This window comes from Chelonoidis abingdonii, chromosome 8 (genome assembly GCF_003597395.2).
Source record: "Chelonoidis abingdonii isolate Lonesome George chromosome 8, CheloAbing_2.0, whole genome shotgun sequence".
In the NCBI taxonomy this organism is placed as follows: Eukaryota; Metazoa; Chordata; order Testudines; family Testudinidae; genus Chelonoidis; species Chelonoidis abingdonii.
In genome coordinates, this window is record NC_133776.1 from 88,924,241 (window position 1) to 88,942,854 (window position 18,614).

The 18,614-nt window shown below is 39.2% G+C and overlaps 1 protein-coding gene across 1 annotated transcript in view; it reads left to right on the plus strand.

Annotated features, from left to right (window-relative positions):
- Positions 1-18,614, plus strand: part of SMARCA1 (SNF2 related chromatin remodeling ATPase 1) — a 76,829-nt gene that overhangs the window by 30,350 nt on the left and 27,865 nt on the right. The window contains exons 7-16 of the mRNA XM_032788226.2: positions 3,932-4,087; positions 5,254-5,385; positions 7,761-7,829; positions 9,699-9,808; positions 10,728-10,954; positions 12,043-12,164; positions 12,765-12,917; positions 14,806-14,938; positions 15,509-15,657; positions 16,514-16,633. Coding sequence (XP_032644117.1) covers positions 3,932-4,087; positions 5,254-5,385; positions 7,761-7,829; positions 9,699-9,808; positions 10,728-10,954; positions 12,043-12,164; positions 12,765-12,917; positions 14,806-14,938; positions 15,509-15,657; positions 16,514-16,633 — 1,371 coding nt within the window. The remainder of the gene's footprint in view (positions 1-3,931; positions 4,088-5,253; positions 5,386-7,760; positions 7,830-9,698; positions 9,809-10,727; positions 10,955-12,042; positions 12,165-12,764; positions 12,918-14,805; positions 14,939-15,508; positions 15,658-16,513; positions 16,634-18,614) is intronic.

The window sequence follows — 18,614 nt, forward strand, 5'->3', positions numbered from 1 at the left end:
ATAATATTGTGTTTTTTGGTCACTCTTGATTTTTGAACCCCCTCTGCCCATCCCCAGGATGTGTGCATGTGACAGTAGGTGTTGCCGACTCGCCCACATGTACTCGATAAATGCAATATTTTAAAGTGCTCTAAAATCTACATGCAGACTCGGATTTTACTTGAAGTATTTTCAAAGAAATTAACCAGAGTGAAAATGAAAGCCTGGGAAGTAATTGGGATAATGTAAACATTCTGAGCAAGAACCAAGAAAAACAAGTTGCTTGCAGTGTTTTAGCTGTACTGGTCCCAGGGTATGAGACACACAAAGTGGGTGAGGTAATAGCTTTTAATGGATCAGCTTCTGCTGGTGGAAAAGCTCTGTGCATCTTGAAAGCTTCTTTTCCACCAACAGAAGTGGGTCTATTAAAGCTAATTCTTTCCTCTGAGAGACAAAGTGGGTGAGGTAAGTCCTGGGTCACTTGTTCCAGAAATACAGCCCCCTAACTTGAGCTGTTCATAATACTTCCATAGTCTTGTAAGTTTTTTGGCTCAGAGCCTAAGTCATATGGGTAGTTGAAGCTATGGAGGTGCTGTTGGAGTAGTGCAGGGGATGTAGGGTTTGGTAGCCTGCAGAGTGGAGGCTTTATGTCATTGCCGACCCTTGCTCCTTAGGGTTGTGCTCTGGCACAGCTGCTGAGGATTCAGGACATCACCAGACAATGACACTTCACAACCATTGTGCTTATGACAGAGCTTTGATAAAGAATTGGATTTTAAAAAAGGAGATTTTGTGTGTGTGGTGTTTTTTTAAAAGGTCCCTCGATGAATAGAGGATTGTTCTCCAAGAAGGACCCTTGGTCTCTGGAAGCTCAGAAGCAGTGACAAAGTAGATCCATAAGGGGGGAACTTAAGCACTTTCTCCTGTAGTGACTGAAGGGGAAGAGAGGTGGAGCCACCTGGTCCCTCCCCCACAATTATTCTAGGGTTCTCTATGGCTCCCCTTTTCTCTACTGCATCCTGACTTGCAAATTAACGCAGAAATTATCATCTTCCCTATGCTGCTTCCAGCAGTGGGGAAGGGGCATCAGTGTCATCCTTCCCCCAGTGCCATTGCCTCTAGGGAAAAAGGGCAGGCCAGAGCTGTGCAGAAAAGACAGTTTAAATCTGGGTATAGGGTATCTCCCAACCCTTCCCACATTCATACCACCTATTTCTGTCCTCCTTCAAAACATGACCCACAGTGCTTAGACTGGAATGGGGTTCTGAGAACAATCATGTCGAGTGCATGGCATGTGATCAGTACTGAGATGGAATGGGGAGCTGAGAACAGGCGTGCTTGAACATGCTCCCAGCATGCACTGCTAAGACCAGAGTCAGGACTTGGGAGCTGAGACTAGGCAAACTTGGTGCATGGCACAGGCCCATGAGTGCTGAAACTGGGGAAAAAGGGGATGAGAATACCCACTCTCATGAATTGGAGCAATTCATACTTCTAACACTATTGTTGCAGGTTATATTCACTTCTATAGGAAATTCTTATTCAGCTGAAAATGTTTCAGTGAATGAAAAGACTGTTTCGTATCTCTCTTAGCCTCCTGTGCTACAAATGCGTGTGGTCAGCCCCTTCCCCATACATTAAGCCCAGATTTGGGGTAGGGACTCTGCATCTCCACTTTTTGGCTCCTTCCTGCCTCTAGCTGCTGCAGGCACTCTTCACAGCCCCACCACCATACCACCTCCCCATTACCCCTCCAGGCTTACTAGGGACCTAGAATGGTGAGCAGGAGGGCAGAACATTTGTGTGTTTAGGGGTGGGGTCTTGGAATAGGGAGCTCAGAACAGCAGGAGGTGTGGGGTTGGTCAGGGCAATGGATATGATGTAGGACTTGGGGCAGCATCAGATTAGTGTTAGGAGAATCTGAGGAATTGGGAGGGATGTGTAGAGTTGTAGTAGTGTGTGTGGTGGTGGGGGAGTGTGGTAGCAGCACAGAGTAGAGGGGTAGGAAGGAGGGGGTCTTAGCTCATCAGAGGGAGGGGAACTGCCTCTGTGCCCTCCTGTATCTATCCTTCCTTTCAAAAAAAAGTCTTTATGGATTCATGCTAATGTCCCCGCACTGTACCTGCATCCTTCCCTAGCTCTTCAACCGCAAATCCCATGTGGACACCTGACTCTGAGAGGATTCGTGCTAATGTCCCCGCACTATACCTGCATCCTTCCCTAGCTCTTCAACCGCAAATCCCATGTGGACACCTGAGTCTGAGGGGAAGAGGGCTGAGGAGGAAGAACTGAGCTATGCTGGAGAGGCAAAAAGATGAGATGATGCAGGGGCAGTAAAGGAACTATCATGCAGCCAGTGCATTCTGTGGCAGGGTTAATGGTGGCTAAGGAGCCAGACCGGGGGGAGGGGAGGAATTATGGGTGGGCAGGGACTGCTGAGAAATTAAATGTTCCATAGTTTCACTAATGCAGTGTTAAGGTTGCCCAGTGGTACCTGGTGCCCTTCCAGAATATGGAGTGTGACTAAACTTAATTCTCTGAAAGCCTAGAAGTACAAAGATAAGGTACATGCCTCTCCTATAGTGCAACCTCTTTGTGCAGTGCCCAACATGCCACTAAAGCACATGCTAGCACTTCTACCTTCACAAATGTCATGGAAAACTTGGGAATAGAGCCCATGAGTGTTGCAGGGCAAAGTTTGCTATGCCTGACATTAGACGGGAGCTTCTTACACTCAAATACTATGTCTACTCCACACAAATTATCCCATGCTTATACAATATTACCACCATTTTGCTCTTGTCCTGCAGTTTGCATTTGAGACAGTATCTACATTTTGCCTTGCTTTCACTTAACTCTGCCTAAACCCTGGAGACCACTGTATGTTACCAGGCTGCTGGCAGTCCCCATGGCAAGAAGACCCTATGTACCTCTGGAGATACAACCTCCAAAATTCAGTGGGGCATGCTTTGTTTCTCAAGGTACATATGTGGCTCTTGTCATGAACCAGTCACAGCTTTGCATACTAGCTCCAGCTCGACCCCCAGTTTGAGAAGTCCTGTTCTATCTGACCTTATTAACATAGGCCATAGAAAGAGCTGGATGAAATTCTATATTGAGCCCAATAATTTACTTGACTAAAGCGGATCTTCCAGAAAGGCATCCAGTCTTGATCTGAGGACTGCAAGAGATAGAGAATCCCCATTTGCCATGGCAATTTGTTAATCTTTGCACCACCTTAATGGAACCGTGACTATTGCCAGCCTTCAAGTGCGTGCATCAGGGCAAGGGGTAGAGTTAAAACTGCAGGTAGCTAAGGTTGCATTGCAGGGTAGCATGTGTGTGTCCTGGCCTACATTTGTATTGCCTTACCTCTTTTTATTTCCTGGTTTTCAGGGGCTTATCTTCCACATTCTAGAACTGCACAAAGCATCACTGGGTAACCTTAGCTCTACATTAACCCAATATTTGGGCATTTAATGTACAGCGTTGTAGAAAACACTACTTCACGTGCCACCGAGGGGAGGGACAGGATGACCTAGTAGGTTTTCCCTTCTATAATATCAAAGTACACTGAATAGTTGGATGTGTCTCATTTAACTATTTCACTGCTGATAGCTTAACAGGAAATATTTCTTTGAAAAATACATAGTTCTGCTTAAGAAGAAACATCCACTGAGGTGAATGGGGACAATTTATGCCCTTCATCTTACCCCCAGCTGTTGATCAGTTTATGCCCTGAAAACCAAGATTGAAAGCCTTTGTTGTTTAACTTGAATTAGTGTAATTCCAGGTATTCTTTTTCATATGTGCTTAATCTTATTTTTTAAAATCTTGTTAACCTTTTGTTTCAATAATATTGGCAGACATAAGTGACAGAGAGCTCCAGATAAGTTACGCATGATGTTGTTACTTAATATCTATTAGTTAATAGATACTTATTTTCCATTAGGCTGCTTTTATCCGTGATGTTATGATGCCTGGAGAGTGGGATGTTTGCGTTACTTCATATGAAATGGTAATTAAGGAGAAATCTGTTTTCAAAAAGTTTAACTGGAGATACTTGGTGATAGATGAAGCCCACAGAATAAAGAATGAAAAATCTAAGGTAAACTTCAATTTCAGTTTGTTTTCCTAACCTTTGCTTGAGCATTTTGTAGAAAAATATTTTCAGATTTTAAATGTTAGATTATATTTTAGTCCTATTCAAATACTTCCTGAAGGTCATTTTTTGAAAACAATAGCTTGATCTTTTGGGGCTTGAATTTCAGAGATACTGAGCACATGGAGCTCTATCATAAGCATTCCCAAATCTGGACCTTAGCGTCCAGAAATCTGGGTGCCTGCATGAACCCCTCTAAGCTTAATTACCAGCTCAGATTTGATCTCGCTGCCACCAGCCAAAAATTCCAGGGTTTTGGCTCCCTACTGGTCTCCCCAAACCCTTCCCTGGGGAACCCCAAGACTCAGAAGCCCTGAGTCTTACCACAAAGGGAAATAACCCACTTCCTTCCCCTCTCTCTCCATCCAGACTTCTCTTCTGGTGCAACCTGATAGTCGGATGCAATCTCTTTACATCACATACAAGAAGCATGTCTCCTCTATTCCACAAAGAGACAAACCAAATACAAGGAACAGAAGATCTATCTCCTTCCCTGCCCACATATCCTGGTGCTGCAGAGCTTTACCCTTCGTAGATTCTAACACAAAGAGAATTCCCTCCCCTTCGTCCTTAGCCTAACAGAGAGAAAAACTCAAACAAGTTCTAAAAGGAAGCTTTAATAAAAAAGAAGAAAAAACACTTAAGTGAACATGATTTCTGACAGTTGACAATACACAGGGCTATTATCTGAAAGAAAATATGAATAAAGCCTTATCAAAAGAGATACAATTTTTATATTCCGACAAAATACACCACATGTAAATACAAAAAAAACAATAACAGCCTATTGTTTTTTACCTTTGTACTTAACCAACTGATTAGAAGCTTACAGATAGAGAAAATTCCCTCTCATAGTGAGAGCCAGACAAAGACCAAACATTCCCTCCCCTGAGCTTTTAATAAACTTTCCGGTTTCCTGATTGGTCCTCTGGTCAGGTGTTTGGTTCTCTTTGTTAACCCTTTACAGGTAAAAGAAACATTAACCTGTAGCTATCTATTTATGACAAGCTCTCAGTGGCTTCAGCTGAAGTGATGTGTGCTCAGGTTTTTTGAAAATCTGGCCCTTTGTGTTTAAGCCACAGATAACAAATGCTGTTCGTTATTTTTCCTAGCTTTCTGAGATTGTACGTGAGTTCAAGACGACAAATCGGTTGCTGCTGACAGGAACTCCTTTACAGAACAACCTTCATGAGCTGTGGGCATTACTCAACTTTCTTTTACCTGATGTCTTCAATTCTGCAGATGTAAGCTGGTGCCTGATATATATTTTTCTAGCGTAATTCTGATGATATATTCTGCAGAGAGGATGGATTACCCAGTGATTAGAGTGGCCTTGGACTTGAGATATGCAGATTCAATCCTTCGTTTCATCATAGGCTTCCTGTGTAACCACAGGCAAACCTTAGTCATTTTGTGCCTCAGTTCCCTAATTCCCAGTGGTGTTAGGAAGATAAATACGTTAAAGATTACGAACTTCTCAGACACTGTCGTAATGGGTGCCATGTAAATATACAAGCTAAATATTTTTTAAAATCATGGATACCACGCATCTCTTCTGCCTATCATTTTAATTCTGGGTAGAACCAGTTGAATTCTTCCAAGCACGAAGTGTTCATATCGTAAAATACAGTTCCCTCCTTATTGTTAGAGGGAATAGACTGAATTTTTCGTGCCAGCTTAATACTGTCAAAATCCACTTTTTGGTGGCTCACTTACAAACTGAGGGCCAAATTCTGCAAATGCTCAGCTTTTGGCTAGACTGGGATTTAAAGGCATGGTGTTAGCTTTATGAACACATATGAACCAGCACATTTTAAAACAGCTTTGTCTACACTAGACTTGTAAGATGTTTCAGTTAGCATGTGTTAGCTAACACCTTTACATTGTAGTCTAGATAAGCCTTTAGGGCCTGTTTTCCTAGGATTTTGCTTTCACTATCCCTTCCCTTTGCTTTTTTTCCTGTCACTCTACTCATCTTCCTGTTGCATTGGTTCAGTTACTTCCATTCTTTTTGCTTCATGTCTTTATCTGATCTCACTTGTTATGGTTCCATTTCCTTGTGTCTCCCCCTGCTTTTTATTATGCAACCTGACTTGTCGCACTGTAATAGGCACTCAGATGTTACAGTGGTAGGCCTGGTATAAAAGCCTAGATGGAACAGAGTAGGCATTTCTATTAAAAAGAGGTTCTACATGTTACCAGTGGAGTTATTCAGTTGGCTTGAAGGTTTATGGATGCTGTTAAACTTGCCGAGAACAATTGCCTGTGTCTTCTCACTGGTGTAACTCCATTGACTTCATTTTTACATCACAGTGAGAGAATATCAACCATAATGTAATGAGATTTAACACCCTTGTAGGGAAAAAATGCCAAAAGGAACCCTCTCTCCCACCAGTATCATCGAACTTCAAAAAGGGGAACTACACAAAAATGAGGAAGCTGGTTAAACAAAAAATTAAAAGACTGTAACGGGGTGAAATTTCTGCAAACTGCGAGGAGACTATTTAAGAACACCGTAATAGATGCTCAAATTAAACATATACCCCAAATAAAAAAAAAACACACAAAAAAGTAAGAGGACTCAAAAATGCCACTATAGCTAAACAGCAGAATAAAACAGGTGATGAGAGGTAAAAAAGTATTTTTAAAAATAGGAAGTCAAATCCTAATGAGGAGAATAGAAAGGAGCATAAACTCTGGCAAACCAAGTAAAGCACACTGGAAAATCATGTTCCTGACTATATATACAAAATGATGAGGTCTAAATTAGCTGTTACCACTCAAGACGGATACTGGAGTCTTCATGTATACTTCCCTGAAAACATCTGTTCAATGTCCAGTAGCAGCCAAAAAAGCTAACAGAATGTTAGGAACCATTAAGAAAGGGATAGATAATAAAACAGAAAATATAATACCACTATATAAATCCATGGTATGTCCATACCTTGAATACCGCATGCAGTGCTGGTGGACTTATCTCATAAAGGTTATTAACATTGGAAAAGGTGCAGAGGAGGGCAACAAAAATTAATAGGGGTGTGGAACAGCTTCCATGTGTGGACATATTTGCTTAAAAAGAGATTTGGGAGGATGGGTATGATAGAGGTCTATAAAACATGAATGATGTGAAGAAAGTGAATAGGGAAGTGTGTTGTTTGGCCCTTCACATAACACAAGAAACAGGTGTCACCCAATGAAATTAATAGCAGGCTTAAAGTGAACATAAGGAAGTACTTCTTCATTCAACACATAGTCAATCTGTCGAACTTGTGGCCATTGGATGTTGTGAAAACCAAAAACCTAACTGGGTTAAAAAAAAGAATTGGATAAGTTCATGGATGATAGATCCATCAATGGCTATTAGCTAAGCTGGTCAGGGATGCATCCCCAGACTCTGGGTGTCCCAAAACATATAACTGCTAGGACTAGACGCCAGGATGGATGGCTGAAATTATCCTTATTCTGCTGAGTCTCTGAAGCATCTTGCCACTGTTAGAGAGGAGGCTGGTCTATATGAACATTGGTCTGACCAAGTATGGCTGCGGTTATGTTCACATGTGTGTCTGTTGTTGAAAGTAAAGATGAAACTGTACGTACTAACATTTTGTTTTTCCTACAGGACTTTGACTCATGGTTTGATACTAAAAATTGTCTTGGTGATCAAAAGCTTGTAGAACGACTTCATGCAGTAAGTAATAGCAGTGATGGTAATATATTATTGCTATAAAATAACTTTAAAACAAAAATCTAATGCTTGTCTGTTGTTTCTCCTCAAATTACAATAAAATGTATTGTAGCAAGTGTATATAAAGGTTTGTATTCTCATTAATTTTAGAATTACAATATATTTATATTGTTTTTACGGTAGTATCTGCCATAATATGTATTGGTCAAATATCTATCAGCATTTCTGTTACTTTTTCCAAATTTTTCTTTTATAACATCCCTGTCTGCAATAGAAACATCAAAACTTATTTATCCATAAATAAACTAAGAATTGCAAGGAGTTTTGAAACTATTAATTATATTGAATTATTGATGTGCTGGACTGACACTGGGGTGAAGTCAAGACAGAATTTCAGATTTATCTGTGAATATCCCTTTTATTGAGGTTAGTTTAGAATCAACATTTTTAACATTTTCTTCAGTGTATTAATAGAGGATGTCAAAGAAGAAAAGTTCACAACACTTATTTATTTTTGAAATTCTGTAAGAAGAAATCTTGCTTTCAGCTCTAATACAATTATAATGGTATTTTTATTTTATTGGATCTGAGTAACTAGATGTTTAAAACCCCATGGCTCAGGTCATTGAAGGTAGGGTCATCCACTTGAAGGCCTTGTACTTCTTCTTTGGCTCAAGGCCTTGGTGCCCCTTCCTCTTCTCGCCCCTCCGATGTTGGAGCTGAGTTACCAAAGACTCACCCTAGCTGCAGTTGGCCCAAAAGTCTGGTAGGGGAAGATCTGGAGGAGGGGGAGATAATATAACTCGAGAGGTCTCTTGGGAGCCAAAATGAGGAGGACCGTGTTCATCTTCCCTCATCTCTGTTCTTGTCCTCATCCCACCCACTCTTTTCCCTCTCTTGTTCAGTTCCCGCTCTGTCCCTAAATGTAGACCATGAATCGAGAAAGAGGCATCTGCAGGGTTGATCTGTGTGGATGATCTGAACTGATATGTTAGGGAGCATAAGTTCCAGTGCAACGCATGGGCTGTTGTGTATTTCTGATTTAGTACAGTGTATTTTTGGATGTGCCTATCTAGTTGAAAAGAAGCCCCTTGTTACATTTTATGCACTCCTTAGATACATAATTCCGAATAAAATAAAGCCTCACCTGTCAGCACTTGAAGGGAACCAGCAGAATAAGTTAGTCACATCAGCATGTCTGTGAATGTTGGAGTGATCACTGTGGGGTAACATTGACCACGTGAGCCAGTCTACTCTTGGCCCTGTCCCTCTCACTGCTTAAGCCATGAGAAAAGGCTACTTAAATTGCTGCTATTCTTTCTTCTGCCTGTGGCTACATGGATGGATGTGGAGCCAGATTCCCACTGTGGCTATGGGAGTAAAAAGGAACTATCTAACAACTTGATCCAGAGAGGCCTATAGAAATGACTTTGTCCTCTCTTCTGCTCAACAGCATTTCTTAAGACCATTATCACTTGGTGATTAAGTTATCTCTGAAGAGATGGGAGGAGTGGTTCCCGCTTTGCAGTTCTGTGGAGAGAGAGGACAGCCATCTGCTCCACATCAGCTGGCCTAAATGTCATAGGGAGCATGTAGGTGGCCTCTTTCTGAAGGGGTACCCCTGGGAAACTCTACAGCAGCCTTTCTAAAGTCCTTCCCACGCCCTGCATGAACTGTTGGAACCAGTGGACAGCTTAATTTTTTCACTCAGATGGTGGCTGCAGCAGAGCTGGTCTGATGAGGTCACTATGCGAGCAATATAAGCTGCTCAGAATTTGAGCTGAGCAAATGCTGCAGGATCAAGCCAACTAATCTCACGTTTGAAGCAGTCTTGTATTTATAAATAGTTTACACAGACATCTTATTTTGTAGGTTTTGAAGCCTTTTTTGTTACGTCGTATAAAAGCTGAAGTGGAAAAGAGCTTGCCTCCAAAAAAGGAAGTAAAGATTTACCTTGGGCTCAGTAAAATGCAGAGAGAATGGTAAGTTATTTACATTTAATGTAAAATTGCTCTAAATTATAACTAATAATAGAGTACTTTATATTAGACTCAGTGTATTTTTCTTCTATTTTTGTAGCCATGTCTCTACGATAGGTATGGTCAGCATATAAAGGGACTTGGTTAATTAGAAAAGCACATTTCCACCTGAAATATTCGTATCTGCTAGTTAAAAACACACACTATTACTGAAACTAAAATGAACTGGAGAAAAATTGTCTTTTTTTTTTTTAAACGTGTGCATTTAATAAATGTCTAGTCAGTTTCCTTCTTTTGTTAATGCACAGTGGGACTATCTGAATTATGTGCTAACATGCTGACTTGATTCTCCTGCTCTACTTTTAGGGGGCGGCTTACGTGAACGTTTTTCCCCAGTACCTGCCAAAAGTGTATTTACAGTAACAGGAGTAGAACTAAATCTAAAATTGCATGGTGCAATTGTGCAGAGGTGTGAAATGGAAAAAGTGTTTTGATTATTTTGGGTTTTTTGGTTTTCTTTTTAAAAAAAGAAGTTTTTCATCCATCTCTTTTTATGTAGCTATCAAACATAGTGATGGGAAAACAGAAATTTCTCAAGATCAGACCTAGCGGTCCATCTGATCCCAAAGCTGACAGACAGTGGCCTTAACTGGATGCTTCAGAAGAAATGCAAGAAACTCAGTGGCTAATAATTATGGAATAACCTGTTTCTAAGGGGAACTTTTTTTAGTCAGATGTTGACTTACATACCAGAGCATAAGAATTTATGTCCCTTCTAATTTTTGTCAAATGCTGCATAATGTAACGGCTTAAAAAACAAACACAAAAGCACAGTAACCCCAGGACATTTTAGAGACTTACTTGTGTTTTAAGTGCACAAACTAGATGCTGTAAACTCTATTTATTGCCTGTAAAACTTCAGGTATACAAGGATCCTGATGAAAGATATTGACATTCTAAATTCCGCTGGGAAAATGGATAAGATGCGGCTGTTGAATATTTTGATGCAGTTGCGAAAGTGCTGTAACCATCCATACCTGTTTGATGGTGCTGAACCTGGACCTCCTTATACTACTGACATGCATCTTGTCAATAACAGTGGTAAAATGGTAGCTCTGGATAAACTGCTAGCAAAACTCAAAGAACAGGGTGAGTGGAAGCAATAGGACAATAGCTATATGAAGAGTATTGATAACAAATAAAATGTCCCAGTTTAAAAATCATTCCCATCTACAAAGTCTTATTTGTTACAAACTAAAAGTTTTTTGTGGAATTTCTGCGTGGCAGGCAAGGCATAGAGGAAGGAGGAACTTCATAATGACGAGGGGTGAGGTGGGAGGGAAAAAAATGAGAAGGGTTAAGAAAAATAAGAGTGGAATAGGAAGCCATTAAGAGGGAAGTTTGGGAGATGAGAAGGGGATATGTCAGGAGAGACCAGACCTGACCACTTGTCAGGTTGATGTTTGATATGGCTTGTAGGCCAATAGGCTTCCATAGGAGTTGAGGACAAGAATTGGAGAGCCAGGTCCTGTTCAGCATACTGGTGTTTGTGGTTGCACGGACTGGCTGGAGCCATAGTAGATTTGAATAAACTTCTGTATATTAGATCATTTGTTTGTTCAAGCTCCAAACATTTTGGGTCTCTTCCACCACTGCTTTTACATATATTGACAATGGAATTTTGGGTGCTGTGTTTGCCACATGATTTTTGTGATTAAAAAAACATCACTTAAATGATAGAATGTCAATACAATATGTGGGGCAGAGAATGTAGAATTTAATGGATTTTAAGTTTGGTAGAAGCCCTATTTAAAAAACCCCAAACAAACTAAAATTCCCCACAATGCATGAACTAGGGGGACTAGTAATCTCCATCTTTTTGAAAAATGGTTCTTGTGGTGGGGAGGAGGGAAAGGGGGGAAATTTATTGTTTCTGTTACTGTCTTTAAGAATATTCTTTTATTTCTTTGGTTGATATCCGGATACTGTTGTATAAATAGTAAAAATGACCCTTATTGGAAAAAATTGTAGAATAGGAGTTTAAAATCAATTACTGAAAAATAAACTTAACAAAAAAAATAGAACTGAATAAACTGATCATCAGTTAGGGAGGAATATTATGTAAAGGTGGTACTGTATTTCACATTAATTTTCTCTATGTACTTAACCTATTCCTGTTTGGTTCCGTGATAAGGTTTATATTAAAATTACTTTTGTTTTCTGTACCAATCTGTCAGGCTCCAGAGTTCTCATTTTTAGTCAGATGACGCGCTTACTGGATATTCTGGAGGATTATTGCATGTGGCGTGGTTATGAGTACTGCCGACTAGATGGACAGACGCCTCATGAAGAAAGAGAGGTGAGAGATGTGTTAGCAAGGACTGCCTCATTATTTAAGCTGGTTATTTAGAGTTGGACAAACTCTGCCATTGGATACCTGCATGCAGTTTGAAAGTAAAGTCTCTAGATTTGCCTAAGGACAAACGTGCGGTCTGCTACAGTACCACTATGTCTTTCTTGGAAAATCTGAGGCAATATTAATATACCCTGAATATGTTTAACTTTTAGAAATTTAGAAAAGTGGGCTGAAATTGAATAAGAACCTGAGGTATATACTTACAGTAATTGGTTGGGAATGTAGGTCCAAATCCTATAATTTTACAGTATGCAGTAGTTTATTGTGACTGTGCAGAGCCCTGCTGACTTCTGGAGCTCCATCTGTGTGTAGTGGTGTGCTCGTATTGTAAATTGCAAGGTCTGAGCCACAGTGTAGAACTTGTGGGGCTTTACTTTTTATGATGAAACATTACATTATAGTGACTGAGAAATTATTTGGTTTGCCTATGCAAACCTAGCCTTTTAAAGTTGTTAGTATGGTATATGGACACCAAAGAAGGTCACTAATAAAATCATTTATTTGAGGATTCTGCTATCTTAATGAGTTTCTATTTTCTTTTAGGAAGCAATAGACACCTTTAATGCTCCCAACAGTAGCAAATTCATTTTTATGCTCAGTACCAGGGCGGGAGGTCTGGGGATTAATCTGGCAACTGCTGATGTGGTTATTCTCTATGATTCAGACTGGAATCCACAAGTGGATCTGCAGGCTATGGTGAGTATCCATATAAAATAATACATGTGATAGAACTCAAAGGCTTATGAAGGAATATAGTGGTAGTACTTTTCCAGCATTATAGCTTTGTTAAAGTGGTAATGTGGATTAAAGGGAGGGGGAAAAAGAAAAGCAGCTTCCATGTTGTTATGCCATTTTCAAGTACCTATTAATAAAAGGGAGGGGGGAACCCTTAAATCCTTGTTCTGGTTTGAAAGTGCAGTTTCGGAAAAAGAATCTTCGCCTGTAAAAATGGCTATTTGCAAAGAGTTTCCCACTTTAGTATTTATAGATAATTCCAAAAAGTGTGCAATTTGATGGAAAAAGTTGTAACCTAAATTACGGAAGAAATGGCAAATTTCTTGCCCCCCCAAAATATCCATCTAAGAAAAAACCCTGAAATTGTCTCTCATAAATTATGTTCCTCACTATAGTCCAGCAGTATTGTTCTGTCACACAAACATTGACAATAGTCCATTGCAAAATTTAATGACTGTAAAAACACATTGCAATAAACGATGAAAGGCACATACAGTTTTTAGGGGCAGATTGGCTTTGAGACACATCAGAAGAGGCGTAGCCAGAATTCTGACTTGGGTTCTAGGAAAATCACATGCTGGACCAACATCTCCTCCACCTTTTTACAGGGTGCAGTGAAGCATTTACCTCAGTGCAAGGACAGCACGGCCTCTTTTTGCCGTTACTTGGAGCCTAGTACTATAGGTGCACTAGGCTAGGGTTGTTGCTCTATTGCCCAATTGGATTGTGCCCAGCTCCTGTATAGGAACACAAAGAGATCCAGGAATAATCTTACCATTGGAAAAAAGATCAACTCTGAGCTAAAAAAACTTATCATCTTTTGGATGATACATTACAACCAAGGCCTCTGGTTGGTTTCACATAGAAGTTAAAGATCGTATAGCGGTACTGATATGATTTTGTTTTGGTGGCCTTAGTGAAAATATCTTTTTACCATGCTGTCGTTAAGCATGTTGACTACTACATTGTGCTGCAGATGTAGGCTAAATTTCTGTGGTGCAATGTGTGCATAGTTTGTGAGGTATTTTGAGATTATTCAGAAAGAAGGCTGTTATATTAATATTATACAGGAGAGCATAAGAGCTGGAGATGGAGGCATTAAAAGGAATCAAATGTAATATTTTACAATACAACATAGACTAACATAATAATTCTATCTTAGGTATTTCTAAGTCCTCTAATCACTCTACTATTTAACCACAAGTAGAAAAAACACGTCTAAATCTCTCTGGCATCGGGAGTTGGGATTTGCTATTTTTCTATTGTACGAAGCTCTAATTTATTATTTATTACAATCCTTTTCTGCATTTGGGGCCTGACCCTAAAAAATATTGACCGACTGAGTATCCAGGATTTAGTGTAACATGATCTAGAATTCTTGTACCAATGATTTATGGACCACCAGAAAGCAGAGTTTTTTTTTTTAAATCGAACAGAAGAACAAATTCCTTCATATGTTTTCTTGTCATAATTGTTTGTAATTTGTGTAAATTCTCTATACTGAGTCACCACAATATTTGCTAGATTAGCTACAGTACAATACTCAGTTTCACGGATGTAAATCCAGAGTAATTCTGTTTTCAGTTCATTTGCTCTAGATTTACGCTGATGTAGCTAAGATAAGTCAATCATTCCCAGTATGTATAAATATTACACTAACAGTGATTTAAAAAAAAATCGGTTCTGTCGATGTAATACTTATTCAATAGTAAGTAGGAAACCAAGAAAATAATCTAGAATAATTTGAAGTTAGACAGTTTCTTCTGATGTTTGTGCTAAGATATTTCAGCCAAATTGCTGCTATGTTGCTGTTACATAAAAGATTTTCTTAAAATTTTATTTTATTTAGGATCGTGCACACCGTATTGGTCAAAAGAAGCCAGTTCGTGTATTCCGACTTATCACTGACAATACTGTTGAAGACAGGATTGTAGAAAGAGCTGAGATAAAACTGAGACTGGACTCTATAGTTATACAGCAAGGTATTAAATACTGTATACACCTTTGAGGACAGAATTTGGTTCATTCACTTTGCACAGGATTAAATAACCAACCCCAGGGCAAGGCACTGAAGAATTTAGGCCTGATGTCTGTAATAGTGGAATATTAATTGAATCTAAAATAGCAGGCATCCATTTAAAGGCCTGATTCTTGATTTCTTGCTCAGATGGAGCTTCCTTTGACATTAATGGGAGTTTTGCCTGAGTAAAGAGTGCAGGACAGAGCACCTACTCCTAAGAAACTGAATTAGTAAAAGCAAAGTAGCTCTTGAATGGTGCTTCTCTGAATATGCATGCTATAAAAAAAAAAAGACGTGTTCCATGACAGTTACAGTTCAATAGGTATTGCATTTATTTACATTTCTATAATATATTGAACTGCAAAATTGCATTGCAATTTCAGATGAAGCTCAGTATGCGACTCCCCGTCCTTCCTGTGTTGCTAAATGGGAAGCTGGTCCTCACTAGATGGAAAGGGCGTTTCAGGTTGGGCTTGGCATGGGAAAGGTTGACCATTTTGATTTAAAGCCTTCAATGTATTTCTAATGCTAGGAAGACTCATAGATCAGCAGTCTAACAAACTAGCAAAAGATGAAATGCTGCAGATGATCCGGCATGGAGCCACACATGTTTTTGCTTCCAAGGACAGTGAACTGACAGAGGAAGATATTACCACTATTTTAGAAAGAGGTGAAAAGAAGGTGAGAGCATAGTTTCATTTGGAACACAATAGTAAAAGAAAAGAGTTACGAATCACCAATTCTGTTTACATTGTAAATCTGGTTTTGTTGCTCATCCACAAAAAGAAAAAAACAGACAGAATTTGTGTTTATTGTACTAGCAGCTATCTGCCATTTCTCTATATAATAGGAAACATCTTTGAAGGGAAAAAGTTGTAGATCTGTTTAGTTGTGCTCTCATTTCCTGCTTCTCAGTAAGTTACCTGAATATGTTACAACTAATTTTTCATAAGAGTTTTTTAAGGTCTCCCGAAAGCAGCAGTTATTTTTTTCAAGTCTAAAAAAATTAATAAAATGTTAGTTTTAGCACTGTTGTTTCATTAAATAAACTTTTAGAAGTGTGTATTGTTAAACTATTGGTCAGAAATCCTATGACTTTTTTTTTTTTTTTTTTTTTTTTTTTTAAGAGACGTAAGATCTTTCTGAAACCATTTATGGCAATAGGTGGCTTAGTGGGCTAATGAACTACCTTTTCAACTCAGAGTTGTACATAAATTTTGTTGAAATTATTTGGTACCAGCATAATGTATAGGAGATGTTGGGCCACATTGTAACAGCATACTAAACTTAGCTTAATAGGAAGTCTCAGTGCACGAGACCAAAGAACTGGAATAAAAGGTGTACTTCAGTTCCTAATAAAGGAGATGGGTACTGCTACTCATGAAAGATGGGTACTAATACACATGAAAGTAAAAAAAGAAGGGAGAAAACTTAAGTGAGCGATGCTGATTTATTTTTAGAAACTTAATACAGAATTTAAAACATCTCAGATGTGTTGATAAAGGTAACTTTTATTACCTCTGTGCCTTATTTTTAGACAGCTGAAATGAATGAACGTTTGCAAAAAATGGGAGAGAGCTCTTTAAGGAACTTCACTATGGACACAGAGATGAGTTTATACAACTTTGAAGGTGAAGATTATAGAGAGAAACAAAAGGTAACTTTGTTTTCTCATACATGTAACAATGTGTTTACTTTCACTCATCTTATGATTGTAATTAATCAGATTTTCACAAGCATAAAAACATTTCATTAGGAATGCCATAGCTGTAAATAAGAGTCTAGGAATTCACTGAACAATTTTTATTTTGCTCTTCTAAAATTTTCCTTTATCTATGGTACTATTTTTTTTAAAAAAAATTGATCAGGTTCATCTATCAAAAAATGTACTCTTCAAAAGAGTTGATAAATCCATTTCAAAAGACAAAAGCTGCTATTGCACAAATCTTATAGTTCTGACTGAGGCAAAACTTCCATTATGCCCCATTCTTCTTGGAAGTCTTTGGAGTTACATTGGTTTTATTCCTATGTAACTGAGATAAAGATTACACTCGCTGACTTCAAAAGAACATGGATCAACTTCTCTTTGGCATTAGGGTGCTTTGGTACCACTCCAGTAGCGTATAGGTTTCCTACAGCTGCTTAGCTGGCCACGGGAGGATCACCCCAGTGTTGTCCAGTGGTGTGCAGAGCCACCGTAGCAGCTCTGATGTCACTTCCCTCTTTGTGGCTGGTGCACGAAACTTGACCAAAATTTTCCCTGCACCTCCACAATTCCCATCTGTTGTTAACAGCTTCTTAGGCATCCATTGTAGGTTGGGTATGAGACTAAGTGGCTTTGTGCCATCTTTGTGGCCCTTACTGAATTTTGTCGAGTGCACCTTAGCAAGAACCAAAAATAAGGGCCCTTGACTTTTTAAAATTACACTCCAAAGCAAATATCTTTTTATAGCAAGGCACCATGGGAGGAATGTCATATATTTATTCTCACCTTAAGCTTCTTTGTTTACCTACCAATCCAGACAGCAGGGGTAGGGGAAACCATTTTGGAAATCCTTTTCAGCATTATATTTTCCTCCTGCTGGTATCTTTTATTCTGTGTTGGAACAAGCCAGCTTAACCAGCACTAATAGTGGTATTGATCTTGTAGAACCTGTTTGTATGATTACGGTTAATTCACCATTGTCAAATACATTTGTTATACCAACACTGGTGAGTACTGAAGAGCTTGGCCATGATACATATTTGGAGATAAACACTAACAAATTCTTGAATGCAGCCTGAGGGCTCTGGTACTGCAAAAATATTGGTACGGATAGAATCTTGCATTCTCACAGAGCTTCATTGACATTGGTGGAGCTTTGTAAAACTGCAGGAGTGTATCCATTCAGATGTCATTGAAGGTTCAGAGCCTAAAATGGTAATTGATATTTCAGATCTCTTTGAAGCTGTGTTCACAACTTTTTGAAAATATGGTAGAAAAATGCACCTTGCTAATTAACCGTGCTCTCAGTTGCATGTGCACTGGGGATAAAGAACAGTTTATTCTGGAAAGTCCCTTAAAAAGCACAGGGTGGGGAGCAAAGCCAGCACAACAGTGTCACCTCTTTTCTGTGTTCGGTAATGTATCAGATAATAATGGATGGAGTTGATCTGTAGTCTTAGTATATGGCACTATCCCCTGGATATCTGTGGTGTTTCTGGCAGATTTCCATTCGATCTCTAATATTGATTAGAATATAGCATGTGCGTGAGTAATGCTGCCAGAAGTAGGAGTAGCCCGGAAGTAGGGCATATGTACAACCCTCCATGTAGATTTTCTAGCATGTCTTGGCAGAGGTAGTGGTGGAATGAAGGGCCACATTCCTTGTCTTCTCCACATGGCTACTTACCTGTTCGGCCCCACCTCCATACCCCTTTGAGATCCTCTTTGTATGTTTGTTTAAAATGCTTTCATCAGCGTTTGCCTCTTAGTGATGAACCTTGTAATAGCATGAATTCTGTTGAAACATAAACTTTAACTAGTGCTCACAGTAAAAATACTGTTGGTGGAAACTATCTTAATTAGTTCAACCCAAACTGACTACTGTAACTGCTATTTTGTGATTTCAAGAAGATATTTGGAGTTATTTAAACTG